General features: G+C 42.3%; 1 protein-coding gene across 2 annotated transcripts; it reads left to right on the top strand.

The window, feature by feature from the left end:
* Nucleotides 1-11: 11 nt before the first annotated feature.
* On the top strand, nucleotides 12-17,395 carry tbl3 (transducin beta like 3). Of its 2 annotated transcripts, none has more exons than XM_003452878.5 (23): nucleotides 12-183; nucleotides 303-354; nucleotides 632-727; nucleotides 2,222-2,269; nucleotides 2,387-2,528; nucleotides 2,618-2,702; nucleotides 3,226-3,396; nucleotides 3,479-3,554; nucleotides 3,656-3,752; nucleotides 3,838-4,052; nucleotides 4,478-4,619; nucleotides 5,724-5,782; nucleotides 5,930-6,036; nucleotides 6,161-6,293; nucleotides 7,725-7,964; nucleotides 8,117-8,187; nucleotides 9,392-9,548; nucleotides 9,651-9,709; nucleotides 10,671-10,774; nucleotides 11,597-11,668; nucleotides 11,780-11,938; nucleotides 13,971-14,064; nucleotides 16,615-17,395. In XM_003452878.5, the coding sequence occupies exons 1-23, from the start codon at nucleotides 152-154 to the stop codon at nucleotides 16,994-16,996; spliced, it is 2,793 nt and encodes a 930-aa protein (XP_003452926.1). In that variant the 5' UTR covers nucleotides 12-151; the 3' UTR covers nucleotides 16,997-17,395. The 2 variants fall into 2 exon arrangements, with proteins under 2 accessions (XP_003452926.1, XP_005457835.1); XM_005457778.4 differs by lacking the exon at nucleotides 16,615-17,395 and adding an exon at nucleotides 15,654-15,848.
* Nucleotides 17,396-17,814: the final 419 nt, after the last annotated feature.

Raw genomic sequence — 17,814 nt, 5'->3', positions numbered from 1 at the left:
CAGATGACGCGCAACGTGTGCGACCCTGCCGTCAACATGCGGGATGGATGGCGGTGTTGACTGTAGCCAACGTGTGACATGAGAAATAAGTAGTATACGCCGCCTATACAAGCTACATCACTTCTTTTTGGGGGCATTTCTCACGGGCAAGATGGCAAATACCAACCTTCAGTTCAAAACCAAGTGAGTTTTGCTTGCTGCACGTGTGAGCTGGAGATCATGTAGCAGGCTAACACGAGCTAGGCTAAGGTGTTATATGAAGTTGTTGAATTCACTGTTGCCGTTTTCTTGTTCCTTTACAGTTATGCTGTTTCCAGCAAGATCGAGCCATTTTACAAAGGGGGGAAAGTGCAGGTGGGTGCTCGGCTTTGATATGTGTGTGTGTGTGTGTGTGTGTGTGTGTGTGTGGCTTCAATTAATGTCTTTTGTGACACTTTTTAACAATGCGCTGGTATAAAGTTGAGCGAATTGCATAATGTAAACAGGAAGTGCAGCAAAATCAAGAAAGTCCTGACTTTGTTTCTTGATAATCACGACAAACAGATATTTTCAGAGTCTCACACATCTGTTTTAAGTCTGTGTGACAATAACCAAGATTACCTTAAATCTGACCTCTCCCCTTTTGTTTCAGATCAGCAAAGATGAGAAATACATCTTTTGCACCTGTGGCTCTCGAGTCAATGTTTTGGAGATCAGCACCGGGAAGATCATTCACTGTGTTGAGCATGTGAGTTCAGCATCTAACATCAGGGGTGGGCAGTTCATTTTTACCAGAGGGCCACATGAGAAACTGTGTCTGTTGTGGAGGGCCGCGCCAAAAAAGTTGAACTGACTTCAGCTTGGCATTTCTTTCATTTTGTATAAACTGCTCCCAGTAAAAGTAGATGTTACAATGAGGCAATAAGGATGAGAATTAGGTTAACTAAAAGCACTGACAGTTTGTCACTGTTTATTCAACATCCCCAGAGATGGCTGTGAACAAAATATGCATGTTTTTTTTCAAAATGTAAAAGACTTTAAACTTGCAGCTGTAGTTTAATAACTTCATCTGCATTTGTTGATTTCTTGTTCAGCGATGGAAATCTAGTTTTGTTTTGTCCTTGAACAAGTGCATTACAGTCAAGTTCTGTGTCCGAGGTTGAAATGTGAAGGGCAGCAGACAGGTGATCTCAGCAGACAGAGGATCTCCATCTGGATTTGTTAAACTTCCATCATTCAGAATTTTTGTTCACAGTGTGATTCAGCTCTTTTGCCTTGTTGAAGTTAACTATTTTAGTTATATCTACAACATGGTTAATTTGTAGCTGTGACTTATACAACACCTCCTGGTGTCTAATTCAGTGCAAAAATACCAATTTCAGTCACTCTTTTCCTTCGCTGTCATTGTTCCTGTCACATTTAGATAGCCATCGGTTGTAATACCTGCCAGTTTGTTCCGTGGCAGATCCAACCTTTGCGTGCAGTTACCTCCATCAAGAAATCACTCCCTGTCTTAGTGCCTTGAGCACTTTGCTGGCAAGCTGCTCTGTAATATACAAAGAAGACTAACCAGGTTGTGTCGCAGACATCCCAGCTCTCGACCAGAGCCAAAGAGATAAAGTCCAAATTGTCCGCTTACCTTTTTAACTGAAAAATTAAGATTTTCCTCAGTGTCCTCAATCCCTCTTGTTACAGTTAACCTGGAGAGGTAAACTGTAACAAGATGGATCTCAAATGCTTCTTTTTATCTCAGTGCATATTAGCACAGCAGTCCACCACACACTCTTTGATAAACTCCCATTCAGAGAATGACTTACTGTGTTTTGGGGTTTGTTTTGCGATTTTGTGAGAAACCACCAAGTTGATCCTCATTGCTCCATCCCTGCTGGACATGTAAAACATCTCATAAACCTTCATAAGCATCTGTTCTAATACGTTTACAGTGAATCTGCATTCTCATGCACATCTAACAATTGAAAAATCTCTAATTTCATCTTGGGAAGAGATCCAAATTGTTTTGGGGCACATCATGAAGGGCATCTAGCCCAAATGATCTGCCAAATTAAACGGCACTGCCTGCTGTGATGAGCCCTTGGCTACTGCATCTTTACTGTCTTTATATCAACAACCTCATTCTAACTATAGCCTTTGGTGATCTATCAGTCTTCTTTCTTTTTCTGAATAAAATGCACTTCCGTGTTTCCTGTCTGAATATTTTGTTGTTGTTTTATTTCTCCTGCAGGATGATCAAGAGGACATCACGTCATTTGCTCTCAGCTGTGATGATGAGGTACGGAAACGCCTGAGTCACTTCTCATTAGATCAGTCACATTTGTGTTTTCAGTATTTTCAGCTGTCAGCCTGTACAGCAGGACTCAGTTGGTCTTTTCTTCATGTCTCTCCACAGATGCTGGTAACAGCCAGCCGGGCGCTGCTGCTTAAGCAGTGGGATTGGAGGCAGGCTAACTGCACTCGGTCCTGGAGGGCTATTCACACTGTTCCCGTAGCTAGTATGACCTTTGACTCCACCTCTACTCTCCTAGCCACAGGTCAGCTACCACATGATTTATTAAAAAGAAAAGCTTCTCCCTGATATCTGCTACATGTATATATATTGTTTCTATTTATTTACCTGCAGGTGGCTGTGATGGCACAATAAAACTTTGGGATGTGGTGAAGCAGTATTGCACTCATAACCTGAAGGGGTCATCTGGTGTTGTACAGTAAGTCTCAGGCTCTCATCTTAAAATGATGTATATTCATATATCATACCATTTTCTGCTGCTTATCTGGATCTGGGCTGCAGGGGCAGGAAACTAAATAGAGGTGCAAAGGCGCTTCCAAGCCAGCATGTCCTGGGCCTGTCTCAGAGGCTCCTTCTTCCCAGTGGGACATCCTGATCAGTTGCCCAAACCACCTCAACTGGCTTTTATACTCTGTGCACTCTTTTACACAGCAGATTGGTGCAGTGTCTGTGATGGACACTATTGCCGCACCAGTCCATCTGTCAGTCTTCCACTCAGCTCTTCCTTCTCTCATGAACTGGACTCACAATTATTTTAATGTGATAACTTAAAAGAGGCAATGTGGAAGTTTCAAATTGATACCAATGGGTTTATCCACCAGGAGGTTGAGAGGTAGCACTGGAGGCTGCCAGTATTTTTACAAATGCTCACATGTAGCAGGATTTAACAATAATATGAAGAAACTAGAAACAAAGGAATTATTTTGTGTGTCTTTGTGCAGTTTGGTCCAGTTCCACCCAAATACCGACCTGCTGCAGCTTTTCTCTTCCTCTTTGGACTGTGGCATCCGGATATGGGACCTGCGCTCCAGCCAGTGTGTGTCTGTCCTACAGAGCCACTACAGTGCTGTGACATCTCTTAGCTTCAGTCCCGATGGTAACACCATGGTCAGGTACTGTGATATTTTAAATCAACCTCAGACTCCTTTTTGTTTAGCGTGTAGCGCTGTGTGTTAAAGTCCTGTGCTCTTTCAGTTCTGGCAGAGACAAGATCTGCACAGTTTGGGACCTGAAAACTCGCAAAGCCAAGAGAACTGTTCCAGTCTATGAGGTGAGCTCGTCAATTTAGATTCTTTTTAACTTAAATACAGTTTGTGCTCTTCATTTTGGGAGAAAAACTGGAGCTTTATTTGTGTGTATGTGATCTTACAGGCTGTGGAGGGTGTTGTTATTCTTCCTGGAAGTACAGACTTGACTGAGATTGGAGTAAAGAGCAAGGACTTGCATTTCATCACAGCTGGAAGCAAAGGTCTGGCTGCTAAATCACCTCAAATATTTATGTAAATGTCTCATCTCCTCTGTGTCACTCATCTGTTCTCATTTCTTTCTTCTAGGTGTATTAAGGGTGTGGGAGGCCAGCACGGCTCGTTGTGTCTACACGCAGACCCTTCCCTCCACCCTCCCCTCTGCCTCTGAGGAGGATGAGAATGACAACCCCCGCAGTCTGACGTACCTGTTTCACCTGCCCGCCTCCGCTAGACTGGCCACAGTCACTGCAGAGCACAACATACTGCTATATCAGCTGCCTGCTCTCACCACACAGCAGCAAGTGGGTACTGGGGTCACATCTTAGTGTATTGCTTAGATCCAATACTTACATGACATCACACTACAGCTTCAAACATCTGTTAGTTTTTTGTTTTTTTCCCCTAATTTTACATACACATTAAAAAGAAATCCAGTTTTATGGAATTTTTTGATGAAGAGCAAAAAGATTTTTAAAGCAGGTCAGCTATTTTTTTTTTTTGTTTTAAAGAAGATTTCTTTGTTTCCCTGGTACACAGAAAGAGAGAAGTAAAAAAATCTAACAAAAATAATACAATATATCATCACCAGATATGTAATTGTTATTTTAAGCATTGGTATCATCTCAGAAGGTACACTATGTTTCTATTTTTTGCTGTTCTGTGTATCTGCGTATTAGAATTAACGGTCACTCTCTCCTCTGTTGCTCTATTCACCGTCCCGCTTCAGTTTGTGGGCTACAGTGATGAGGTGCTGGACGTGAAGTTCCTGGGAAAAGGTGACAGTCACATCGTGGTGGCCACCAACAGCTGCCAGCTAAAGGTTTTTGAGCTGCTCACCAACAGCTGCCAGATCCTCTACGGACACACAGGTGAGTCGCCAGCAGAGGGCAGTGTGTGCATGCTTACACGTGGAAACACCTGCAGTGTGTGTGTGTTCATGTACAGCAAACTACGGTCCACGGACATGCATGTCAGTTTAAATGGGGTTTCTAAATCGGCTGTAGGTTTGATTGTGTGAGTGTGGAGCTGTCGGTCTCTGTGTTGAGCTTTTGATTGGCTGATGACCTGCTCAGGATGCAGCCTGTGATAGGCTCCAGCAACCCCCTCTTGCTTAATTAGAGAAGCACTAAAGCAGGGATGTCGAACTCATTTTACATGGTGGGGCCATACAGCCCACTATGAGTGAGCCTGAGTAGTGAAACGGCTCTTTCTCTCAGTGTAAAGAAGCTTAACTAAACATTTAATTCCTGAGATATCTTATTACAGGAAAAATAATTGAAATTTCAACTGTAGGACTCAGTTTTTTACATGATAAAGAGATGCTGATGTAATAAATGAAAAGAATTCTGTCAGCATGACTCATTAAATCAAAGTAAATGCCTTTTTTTTTTTTCTTTTTTTTTTTACTGTGGCATTTCTATAGTTGATTATTCAATTTTTTTTTATCTGTTGCTTAGTTACTCTGGTATAATACGAATGGCAATGAGGGAGGTCTTTATCAGCAGGACAAGCTGTAACATGTATCAAAATACAGTTAAAAGACCAAGATTTCACATTTTCCAAAAATGTCCAGTGGGACGGATTGGAGTCTTTCTCAGGCTGATTCTGGCCCCCAGGCCTTATGTTTAACATCTCTGCTGTATACCAACTAGATGGAAGGATTTTATTTTTAAAAAGTCATCATAGTTATTTGTAAGGGATGTAACTGCGACAGACTTACAATGTATGTAATGTAGTACAGCACAAAATCTAATAATAAAAAGAAAGTAAAAATTTAAAAAAAGTCTAAGAACAGCTGTAATTAAACTAAGGTTGGAAGAGCAGAAATGAAGTTCCTGCGATGTTTTTGCGCAGCTAGAATCTAAAGAATTCAGAGGTGACACAATGTGGTTGTCTCAGCTTCGGGACTTGCTGAGCAGGTTGGTAGATTTTTATCTCTGCTTATGTTGTTTTTATCTGCTTATCTTTTTCAGATACGGTCCTCACACTGGATGTGTTCAAAAAAGGATCTCTCTTTGCAAGCTGTGCAAAGGTACAGTTAAAAGAAAGAAAGAAGAATTATTTGCCATTTTGTACATATAAGGGTTGACAAATGTATATGACCAACAGAAACTATAATAGAAAAGCTGCAATCTCCCCTTTATAGGTCAGCAGTAACATTTGTATATTGCATCTGTAGGACAGGTCAGTGCGTGTGTGGCATATGGACAGTGACAGTGGTCAGGTGCGATGTGTGGCCCAGGGCTCCGGCCACACCAACGCTGTGGGCTCCATCGCCTGTTCCAGGTAATGCTCCACCTGCAAGCCGTCTAATAAGCTGGTTCTCTTTACACATGTGACAACACAGATACAAGATGAAGGGGGAAATGACTGTATGTGCATCTGCCCTTGTCTTTGTGCTTGTGCCTAGAATGAAGGCATCATTTGTTGCGACTGGCAGTCAGGACTGTACCGTGAAGGTGTGGGATCTACCTGCAGACTGCTCTGCAGAAGGAGGCATTCGTCAGCTAACTGCCCGCGCCACAGAGAAAGCACATGATAAGGTACAAGGCAAAACGTTCTGGTCACAGTCCAAGAAGGTTTTGTCCATTTTGTCCAGCACATTAAAGTTGCAGGATAGGTTCACGGTCACCATGTAGCTGCCATCTTGGGAACTGGGAAGCTATTTTCAAGCTAAGGTCTAAGTAAATGAAGGCGAGAACTATAATCAGTGGTCTCTAGGATATAAAAACCACATGTAAAGAATCACCAGTCAAATCTGATTTATAAAAAAAAATGCTTGAAGGGTTTGCTGACTACCCAAAATAAAATTTCATTTATCTGGTTCCCTGAAAAGTCGAATTTAACTTTAGTCACACAACATTTTGACTCGACCCAAAGTGTCGACGTGATCAAATACGTGAGTTATTCCAAGCATTCATATTATAGTTGCAGTAAGCCAAGAAAACATGAGTAAAGGCTGCCCATCTCTCTGTATTAGACTAATGGGTAAATATGTCAAGCAGTTAAACCATTGGTTTCATACCTTGATGTGCCATCACACTGAAACAGTGTACGTCTGGACTGATAAGCTTGTAAAGTGAATGAACTCCTCTGAATTCCAAAGTGTGAGGCCGACAGCTGACTGAAACTAGGTCATGCGACGGGATAGTGATCCAATGCACAGCAGCAAATCTCTAACAGAATGGCTGAAAAAGAAAAGAAACAAGATGCAAATGTCCACAAACCTCAACAGTGATGTTAAACCAAAGTTTTGCTGCTATTGAATCAGGGTGTCCTTAGTTTTCACCAGTCCTCATCCCTTGAGTTCTTTTTGTTTAAAGGCCAGCTTCGCTGTGGCATCTTCATTTTCTGCAAAACACCTGACTTGGTAAGGTTAGAGGAGCCATATGACTACGAGTCAGTAACCCTTATTTAAATATAATTTAAAACAAAAAGATTTTAGATTCGGATGCTTCTTTTTTAAATAACTCCACGAAGGTTGTGTATAATAAGATACACAGGCTGGTGAGTCAGCCACCAGTTATGTAAACGGCTTTAAGCAAGTTGGCCTCTCCTGACAAGGACGTGCAGAAAAACTCGGTGGTGGATCTGATTTCCAGTGCGATGCTGGAAAGTAATCTTTCCTGCTACACCTGCCCTCATCTTACTTGGCAGCATAATAGAGCAATTAAAAGTCAGCTAATAGTGTGCTATGCATATTTCTTTATACCAGATTAAACCGAAGTAGGATATCGGTTACTCAAGAGTAAGGTGGAACTGCAGGCGGTGTGGCAACAGGAGTTAAGATCATTCATTTCTTTGGAAACTTTATTGCATCAGTTGATCCCAATTCAGTTATTACTTCAGTCTTTTTCTTTTTTTTTTTTTTTTTAAATAAATTTACTCATTCAAACCCTCATTTATAGAAAGCTAATCAGTTTTGTTAAAACCTCTGGTCGTTTTCTCCTCTCCCTGCCATGTCATGTCTCCAGGATGTAAACAGTGTTGCCGTATCACCCAATGACAAGCTGCTGGCTTCAGGTTCCCAGGATCGCACAGCCAAGCTGTGGTCCTTGACGGGGGAGGGAACGGTGGGCCTGCTGGGGGTGTTTCGGGGCCACCGTCGTGGAGTCTGGGCCGTTTGCTTCTCCCCTGTGGACCAAGTGCTGGCCACCACCTCTGCAGACGGCACAGCCAAGCTGTGGAGCCTGCAAGACTTCAGCTGCCTCAAGGTGGGACATTTACTGTGCACGTGTCAGAATCACAGCAGTGGTGTTGCAAAAAAGTAATCATGTTCACACATTAGTGAGCTCTAATTTGTAGCTATATTGCTTCATTTTTTCCCCCCCTAGTTCTTACTTGTTCTTCTTTTTTTTTTTGAAAGACGTTTGAGGGCCACGATGCATCAGTTCTTAAGGTCATCTTTGTGAGCCGAGGCACTCAGCTGCTCACCAGGTAAACACACCAAACACGAAACCAAATGCACGCCCACACTGCGGATGAATGTGAATGCCCAATCCAGACTTTAAAAATCATGGGTTTGTTTCTGATCTTATCTCAGATATGAATCTGTCGTAGTTTGCCAAGCTTCCTCAGTGAGAAATATCTTTCAGAGGTTTGGTGTTTATAGACGGCAGAGATTGAAAAACTTACGGGAACCATTAATTGTATCTTTGTTTCCATCTTTATTGTTCACTGTTGTTGGCAAGAATACAAGAAATCAGAATAGAGTAGAGTGAAAAGGCTTTCTGAACGTCATTCAAAGGTTTTCTTTGGACATTGGCTCAATATTTTCAGTTCAATCCTTGTAGCTGACCATGTTCAGGAAAATGGGTTTTTTTTCTTATTTGTAAAGTCACTTGACACTGACCTATGAATATTTCAAGCATAAAACGACACCTAACTCATACTTATATCTAATAGATAACAGACAACCTATATAATATCACATGTTTTTTTTAAAAAAGTGCCTTTGCACCGACAAGATTATTTCCAAAGTGCTATGAGCTGAAAACTTGCTGTGGTTTGCAGTGAGTCTTTAAAAAATGAGGAAACTGGGCAAGTGGAGGACAGAAGAATCTATCTACAGCAGATTTGCAGTATCTGAAAGTCGGGTCGATACGGGGAAAAAAAGGGAAAAATTCAGCAAATACATGACACAGGATCTGTGAAATGCACTGGCCTTTCAGTTGATCTGTTCACTGAAGTCTCATCAGAAATGGTCAGTCAAAGGATAGTTGTCAAGAAGCCATTTTTAAGGAAAGGAAACAGGGAGAAAATGACAACATATGCCAAATTACACGAGAACTGGACTGTAAATCAGTAACATCAGGTCTGGTGGGTTCACTCACATGTTTTGGGTCATATTGATTTAAAAAAAATCTAGCTTGTCTCTTAAATCGTGGTCATACTATGTTTCAGAAAGGATCGCATGTTATAAACACATCGGTGAATGACTTGTAATCAACAAATCATTAGGCAGTGGTTTCACAGTCAGACCCATCCTGATGCTTCGTCTGACTGTGGCAACAGCAGAAATGCTAATTTCAAGGCTTCAAAGCATGACTGTGGAAACCCAACAAATGACATAATGGTAGCTATGTCAGTTTTTCATGCTGTGTCTGGTTTCCACGCAGTAATTAATTATCGTTTTCCATAGTGGCTCCGATGGTTTAGTGAAGCTGTGGACCATCAAGACCAATGAGTGTGTGAAGACACTGGATGCCCACCAGGACAAAGTGTGGGGTCTCCACGCCAGTCGCAAAGATGACAAGATGGTTACTGGCTCAGCGGACTCTAACATCACCGTGTGGTCTGTAAGTAGCATTCGGCTGCTAGCCTCCAGTTATCACTTTCTGTGTTTTAAAAAAAAATGTGTGTTCAGTAGATCAACAGTGTTCTCTGTTGTGCACATCTAGGATGTGACTGAAATAGAGATGGCAGAGGAGCAGGCGAAGCAGGAAGATCAGATACTCAAGTAAGTTGCACACGACATCTCTGACAGCAAAAAGAGGGATTTACTATTGTAGAGCAGGCACACCTGCACCATCCGTCCTCCTCTCCACTCCATCTGCAGGGGTGGACACACTCTTTGTTGTGCTTTTAGGCTTGTTGAAAGGATCACTCAGCGTCACTCAGACATGATCTGCTTCTGTTTTTCCATCTGTTTTGAAATCCTGCCTGTCAGCAAGTCCCTCAGATGGTTTTTGTGATTTGCTTGGCCGTGGAGGTTCGCAGGTCAAAGCTGTCAGTAAAGTATGAGTGTGGGAGTGCGTGCTTTGGTATTCTGATAAGCACAAAAAACTTTAGGGTTTCAGGTGTGCAGTATGTGAAACAATAAAGAATTTATTTCTGTATTAAATGTTAATTTGTACTTTTAAAGAGTACAAATCTTCAGCTCCGTGTTTTTATTCTTGCTAAAGTAGCTTTGCATGATTCCCACAAATTCCGGCCCACAGTTCATCAACTATCTGAAACAATCATTTTAACTATATTTTCTTTCTTTATTAAGTTTTTCCCTATTGATACAGACTGCCCTCCCTCATTTCCATTCATATTACTCCAAAGTAATTGACAGAAAAATGAATAAATGACAGGAAAAGTCCTATTTTTCCACCATTAGTGAGTCCACAGTAAATGAACAAAATCTTTTTCATAATTACAGGACAGTTTGTGCAATGAGCTATAGTAACTTTTTCTGTTATGATGGGGGGAAAAAGAGGCCTACAAGCTGGTCAGGGGGTCACTGACAATTCATTTCTCTTTTTTTTTTACAATCATTAACAAAAAAGAATCCAAGTTGAATTTTACTGGAATAAATATCAGCACAGTCGTTGAATAAATGGGAAGTAAACATCAGTGATCACGATACACCAGTATGTACAGGTGTGTGTGTCTCTGTGTGTGAACCCACACCTGTGTGCTTGTTGTGTCTGAAGGCAGCAAGAATTGTCCAATCTGCTCCACGGGAAGAAATATCTGAAGGCCTTGGGTCTCGCCATCTCACTGGACCAGCCTCACACCGTGCTCACTGTTATCAAAGGTACCGACTCTGTCACACAGATCTATCACACTTTGATCTTTAGTGTCTAACTTTGATTAGCTGTGTGCATGTAAAGTCCTCCTTAGCAAATTAGATGCAATCCATGCCTGTCCTTCAGCTTTTCACCTGTGGTTACCTGGAATGTTGTCATCTTTCTTTCTGTACGGCTGCTCTGTTTTAAACGTTGAGTCACTCGAGCACTGATGCATGCAGCTCTTGCAAACAATGGGTCTGTGAACATGAAAACACACACCTTGTTTCTACGCTCATTCTCTTTTGTTCAGTGACACATCGTTAAAACTGCAATGACATTTTGTTAATCTGAAGCTATAACGTCTCAGTATTTTGGACTTGCTGCACTACTTATTTGTGTTAATACAAAGCAATCTCATAGAAATTGAAGGAAATGTCTTGTTTTTGTAACAGAAATGCTCATTAATCACACCATGTTAGATTGGCTTCCACAGATGGAGTTTTTTAGTTTGTTTGGTAGTTTAATCCTTCCACTGTTTATAGTAGAATTTGAACACACCAGGATAGTTGGACAAAAATAAAATGGTTCATAGTTGGTGTTTCACAGTTTGCTTTGGAGGTGTCTTCACTTCACTGGCTGCAAGTTTGTTTTTTTGAGATATCATGACATTCATATGGCACCAGACAAAACTGTGCCATTCCCAAGAACAGCCGTAAGTGAGACAAACATTGAGCTATCCACACGGCTGAATGGATGGACTCTGGGGAGAGTTTGCTGAGTCCATGTGTCAGACTCTATATGAACAGACTGTCTGCTGACTCTGACTAGTTGTCCCGTGTTGCTTCCAGCGATCCGTGAAGGGGAGAATAGCTCCGAGCTGTTGGAAAAGACGCTGCTGAAGCTTCGACAGGATCAAAAAGGTAGGATGTTAAAAAGAGAATGACTGCGTTTTTACACAATACCAATACCTGTCATTTCAGACAGTAATACAGAAGTTTTTTTCTTTCTTCTGTTTCCTCGAATCCACTCAGAGTCACTTCTGCGCTATTGTGTGGTGTGGAACACCAATGCCAGGAACTGTCTGAATGCCCAGGCTGTCCTACAGGTGCTGCTCACACACCTGCCGCCTGAAGAGCTGCTGCAATACCAGGGAGCCCGATCACACCTTGAGGGCCTCATTCCATACACAGGTTAGCAGGGGGGACGAGTGCTTTGACAAACAGAGACCAAAACTGCATCAGACAAAAAAGAAGAAAAAGCTTTTACTCTGATTATTAAGTGGCCACACATTGATCTAAATTTTAGAAACACTCAGAAACGTACAATAAGTGCCTCATATACGGAATACAACACTGGAAATAAAAGAATACAAACTGGTATAGCTTGCTAAATTGAAGATAAATTCCATCCTGGGGGAAGCCTTGTGTGACAGTGATGTGATGGAAACAGGATACATACATACAGCCTGGTCTTGTCAGCCACCTCCTGTACATGGATGACATCAAGCTGTATGCCAAGAGTGAACGAGACATCGATTCACTGATACACACTACCAGGCTATACAGCAATGACATCGGGATGTCATTCGGGCTGGAAAAGTGTAGTCGGATGATAAGAAAGAGAGGGAAGGTAGTCAGAACTGAGGGGATCGAGCTACCAGAAGGCAACATTGCAGACATAGAGGACAGTTACAAGTACCTGGGGATCCCGCAGGCGAATGGGAACCATGAAGAGGCCGCTAGGAAAGCTGCAACCACCAAGTACCTGCAGAGGGTCAGGCAAGTCCTGAGGAGTCAGCTGAACGGTAAGAACAAGATCCGGGCCATCAACACCTACGCCCTGCCCGTGATCAGGTACCCTGCTGGTATAATAAGTTGGCCAAAGGAGGAGATAGAAGCCACTGACATAGAGACAAGAAAGCTCCTTACCATGCATGGAGGGTTTCACCCCAAGTCCAGCACCCTGAGGCTGTACGCCAAGCGGAAGGAAGGGGGCCGGGGACTGGTGAGTGTCAGCACCACAGTCCAGGATGAGACAACGAACATCCAAGAATACATCACGAAGATGGCCCCAACTGACAGCGTGCTCAGTGAATACCTCAGGCAGCAGAAACCCAAGAAAGAGGAGGGAGACGAGGAACCATCATGGAAGGACAGGCCCCTGCACGGTATGTACCACCGGCAGATAGAGGAGGTGGCTGATATCCAGAAATCCTACCAGTGGCTGGACAAAGCTGGACTGAAAGACAGCACAGAGGCACTAATCATGGCAGCACAAGAACAAGCTCTGAGTACAAGATCCATAGAGGCTGGGGTCTATCACACCAGGCAAGACCCCAGGTGCAGGCTGTGTAAAGATGCCCCAGAGACAATCTAGCACATAACAGCAGGGTGCAAGATGCTAGAAGGCAGGGCATACATGGAACGCCATAACCAAGTGGCCGGCATAGTATACAGAAACATCTGTGCCGAGTATAACCTGGAAGTTCCGAGGTCAAAATGGGAGATGCCCCCAAGGGTGATGGAGAATGACCGAGCTAAGATCCTGTGGGACTTCCAGATGCAGACGGACAAAATGGTGGTGGCTAACCAACCGGACATAGTGGTGGTAGACAAACCGAAGGAGACGGCCATAGTGATCGATGTAGCAGTTCCGAATGACAGCAACATCAGAAAGAAGGAACACGAGAAGCTGGAGAAATACCAAGGGCTCAGAGAAGAGCTCGAGAGGATGTGGAGGGTGAAGGTAACGGTGGTCCTCGTGGTATTCGGAGCACTAGGTGCGGTGACTCCCAAGCTAGGCGAGTGGCTCCAGCAGATCCCGGGAACAACATCGGAGATCTCTGTCCAGAAGAGCGCAGTCCTGGGAACAGCTAAGATACTGTGCAGGACCCTCAAGCTCCCAGGCCTCTGGTAGAGGACCCGAGCTTGAAGGATAAAACCGCCCGCAGGGGCAAGATGGTTGTTTTTTTTTTTTTTTTAATATATATATATATATATATATATACTGGCGACCTGTCCAGGGCGTACCCCGCCTCTCGCCCTATGACAGCTGGGATAGGCTCCAGCGCCCCCCGCGACCCTGAAAAGGATAAGCGGAAGCGAATGGATGGATGGATGGATACATGAGTACAATCAATTTTCCTACACGGAAAAATATCTGTTGTAAATTAATAGACTTTTTACTTTCTTAGTTATTTATTTATGATCATTTTCCCCACAGAGAGACACATGCAGAGGATTGGGCGTCTGCTGCAGGCCTCCATGTTCTTGAACTACATGTGGCAGAAAATGAGAGTGGCCGGAGCGCCGTCCAGGTGAGACTGTGCTCTGAACGCTTTGACAGATCACCGCGCTGAATGGTGACTGAATCCCGGTGTTTATGAAACAACACTCGCACCTTTCTAATATGGACTCTCGTGCTGCTTGTTTGTGGTTTCAAAGCAAATCAACCAGTTATATTATATGTCCCCCTGGGACCATTTTCAGCCACTTGCTTGTTTTAAATGCACGCCATTTCCACTGTGTTTAGTGGAATATAGCCAAACTTGCCAAAGGATTTTTTTTTTTGTTTTAACTTTAAAATTTTGGTATGAGTTTCTTAAATTAGCCTAAAATAGCTGAGCAGCAAAAAAACTTACACTCATCCCCCTAGTGGCCGTTTTCACTTTTGGAGCATAGAGCGAAATGGAGTAAAATTCCATATTTATTCCATAGACTTTCTGCTCAAATAAATGATAATTCTATGTCACTATCAGTGTTAGACAACGGCGATAGTGTTTACAAAAAATAAAACAAAGGTCTTTATGCCTAAAAAGGGGGGGGGAAATTACACACACAAACACACACATGCACACACACACACACAAACACACCTTTTTTCTAGTCTTTTTTTCTTAGGCCACACTGCAATACAAACACACTAAATATAAAAACTAGAACCAAAACCAAAATAGACTTTATTATGGCTTCAAGCTTATTTTTTAGTGCAGCTGTGGTTGCAGAATGACTTTTGACCCGGAAGTAGTCATTTTTGATGACGGGAGGGGTCACAGTGCATGGCAACAAGATGCAACGCTGTTGGAACCGAACAAAGGAGTGCGAATTTAATGGTAGAAAAAGCACCTTTACCACTCATTTTAAAATTGGGAGCTAAAGGGAGATGGGTAAAACAGTAACAGGGTGATCTTTGAAAAATTGAAAAGTATTTTGGTCACACGCGGACAGCGCTTCGCCATCGGCGAAGCCCTGTCCGTGTGTGCCAAAAATACGCCCCCACCCCCTGCATCGGGAATATGCAGGAAATACCAGTGTTTTTGTTATTTGAAAAATTAATATCGTTACATTATCAGTCAGTTTGAGGGTTACACATGAAAATTATAGATTTATTGATCTCGTGTGGAATCGGACATGTCTTGCCAACGTAGGTATTTACGCCGACAGAACGTGCCACATGCCTAACGATGACGTTGGAAGTAGGGATGTTTTGTTTCTTGAAAAATTAGTATCGTTACATTATCAGTCAGTTTGAGGGTTACAAATGAAAATTATAGACTTATTGTTCTCGTGTGGAATCGGACATGTCTTGCCAACGTAGGTATTTACGCCGACAGAACGTGCGTCACAATGACGCAGGGATGGGATTTTCTTTCATGGCATTGTATTGTTACATTACCACCGAGTTTGAGGGTTACAAAAAACATTTTATATTTAGTGTTCTCACGTTCGGACGGGATTATTGTAATAAACGAAAGACAATTTGCCTGATAATTATTTATATCCTTCTGTAACTTTTCCTTATAAATAACTATGCCCTCCGAAATTTTCAGGCGTAAAACGTCATACTTAGAAGTGCTTGTGAACTAAAAAAATAAATAATGTGGAATACTGTTTGTGCGTGATTTAGACAGCCCAGCCTGTGATCCCGACACAGGGGAAACAAACCTGGCCAGGGACACCTACCGCGGAACGACAACGGACCCAACGCGCTGTCCTGCCGCAGCAACCCGCTGGAAGCATCGGAAATCATACTTTTCTTCGATTCCCAACAGCTTAAATATTCGTGTTCCTCTCAAATAAATGTTTTTCTGGTTCAAAGTGATTTTGTATTGTTATTTACATATTTTTTTTATTTCATTTTAGAAAACAAGGAGGTAATAAGCATTTAGTATGTGAAAACTGGCCGTTTTTGGTCCCTAGGGGCTCAAGTGTGAGTTTTTTCTTTAATTTGCTCCTGCAAATAAAATAACGGCGGATCAATGTTAGTGGTAATCATTGGACCATCCAAAGGCCTAATTATAATAACAATCAAATATTACTTCAAATGTATTTTATGGAAAATATTTAAGTTTTTTGTTTTTTTTCTGCTAAAAATCCAGTGCGCTCATGTAATGAAGCTGGGATTTAAAGGGTTAAAACAACGAAAATATAATTAAAACTTTATATGAATATTTCAGGGAGAAATAGTTTTAAAAGACTGACCAATTTAAAGTGGAAAAAAATATGAATATATAATATTTTTATAGCACTTTTTGGGGCGTGGCCGTTTTCGGCCCCTAGGGGGATGAACGTAAGTTTTTTTTAAAGGGGGACATGAGAGTTAAAGGAAAATTTCAGCACAAAATCAGATTTAAGTTTGTGGGTTTTTTAAAAAATCTAATTAGAATGAAGAACTGCTGACATCAACAACTGTCTAAATGAGGCGTCAACTTTTAACTGCATATTTGACTGTTGGCTCTCCAAATTTAGTGCAGGAGCAGCCTTAAATCATAGCTGGGAACATGCTCTGTGTAATTAGCTATGTGAGGTTATTAAATGAAAACATTTTTAGTTTGGCAGACCAATTTATGCTATTATATCTTCTGCAGCATGGACAAAGATGAAGACATGGATACGACACCTCTGGCACAGGCTCAGCCTTTCTTTGTGATCGACAAGGAGAAAAAGAGCGGCAGCAACGAGAGACGAGACGAAGGCAACGACAGCGAAAGTGAACAAGACGAAGATCCAGATTCCTCTGTTGAAGATGAAGAGGAGCTCGAGGATGTCAGTGCCACCAACAAAGCCTCCACCGACAACGGGCGAGTAGAAAACGGAGCAAGCCCCAAAACTAATGGCAAGCACCACTCTGAGAGCGAGGAGAGCGAGGAGAGCTCTGAAGAGGAAGACCAGGAGGAGGAAACAACAGTTAAAAAGACAAAAGGTCTCCCGGTTTCTTCGGCTCAACAGTGCCAGACTTTTGCCAGCTGACAGGAATCAATTCGGAAACAATAGGTTTTCTTATCTCAGATTATTGGCAGCTGGAGACAGTTCAGATGTGAAATGATAACATTTGTTAGGACGGCTTCTCAACAGACTTTGAGTCATGTGCCAAAGCATCAGCTCCTCCGTACAGATTTTAATGACCTTGATTTCTTCAGACAAAAAAGAGGAAAAGGGGGCGCACAGGAGGAGGAAACCTGGACCATCTTCACACTCACCACATGCCATTGTGTTGTTCTGCAGTAGTGCAATGTCCTGATCTACCAGCTCAACTAAATGAACACAGTTTTATGTAACCCAGACAGCAGTTTCCTCATATAACCGTGGAGTATTTTTTTTTTTAAAGAGGTTGTGACTGCAAACTTTAATAAAATAAACAATGTTTGATTTAAAAGGAGTCACATTTTTATTAAAATAAAATATCTACAAAGGGAGTAAATTAAATTTGAACCCATCACATTCACTTGATGCACAGGCGCAGAAAAAAGTGCTCGGATGAATGTGTGTCAATAGGTGAATGAGGCATGTTTTATAAAGTGCCTGAAATGCACAAGAACCAGTCCATCTGCGATGTGAGTGAGCGCCAGCGTGAGTTGTGGTTTGCTGGCAGACTTTAGATAAGGACTGCAGTACTTGAGGATTCACGTGCGGCATGGAAAACGGCTGAAAAATGTCCTTTAGTTTTGATAGAGCTTTATCTTCCTGGTTCATCCAGGTTTTTGCAGCACAGGCCCCTGAGAGTTTAAAACAAGCTGAAGGTATGAAATCAAAAGCTGGATGTCTAAAGGTGTATTATTAGTTACATT

Source organism: Oreochromis niloticus, linkage group LG4, assembly GCF_001858045.2.
Source record: "Oreochromis niloticus isolate F11D_XX linkage group LG4, O_niloticus_UMD_NMBU, whole genome shotgun sequence".
Lineage (NCBI taxonomy): Eukaryota > Metazoa > Chordata > Actinopteri > Cichliformes > Cichlidae > Oreochromis > Oreochromis niloticus.
Note: the sequence above shows the minus strand (reverse complement) of the source record. Positions and strands in the feature narration are given on the sequence as shown.

Excerpts from the sequence above, each read along its gene's own strand:
- tbl3 (XM_003452878.5), top strand. The coding sequence starts at position 152 with ATGGCAAATACCAACCTTCAGTTCAAAACCAA. Across the intron at positions 11,939-13,970 it reads GGGCCTCATTCCATACACAG|AGAGACACATGCAGAGGATT; the intron begins GTTAGCAGGGGG and ends TTTTCCCCACAG. Across the intron at positions 14,065-16,614 it reads GTGGCCGGAGCGCCGTCCAG|CATGGACAAAGATGAAGACA; the intron begins GTGAGACTGTGC and ends TATCTTCTGCAG.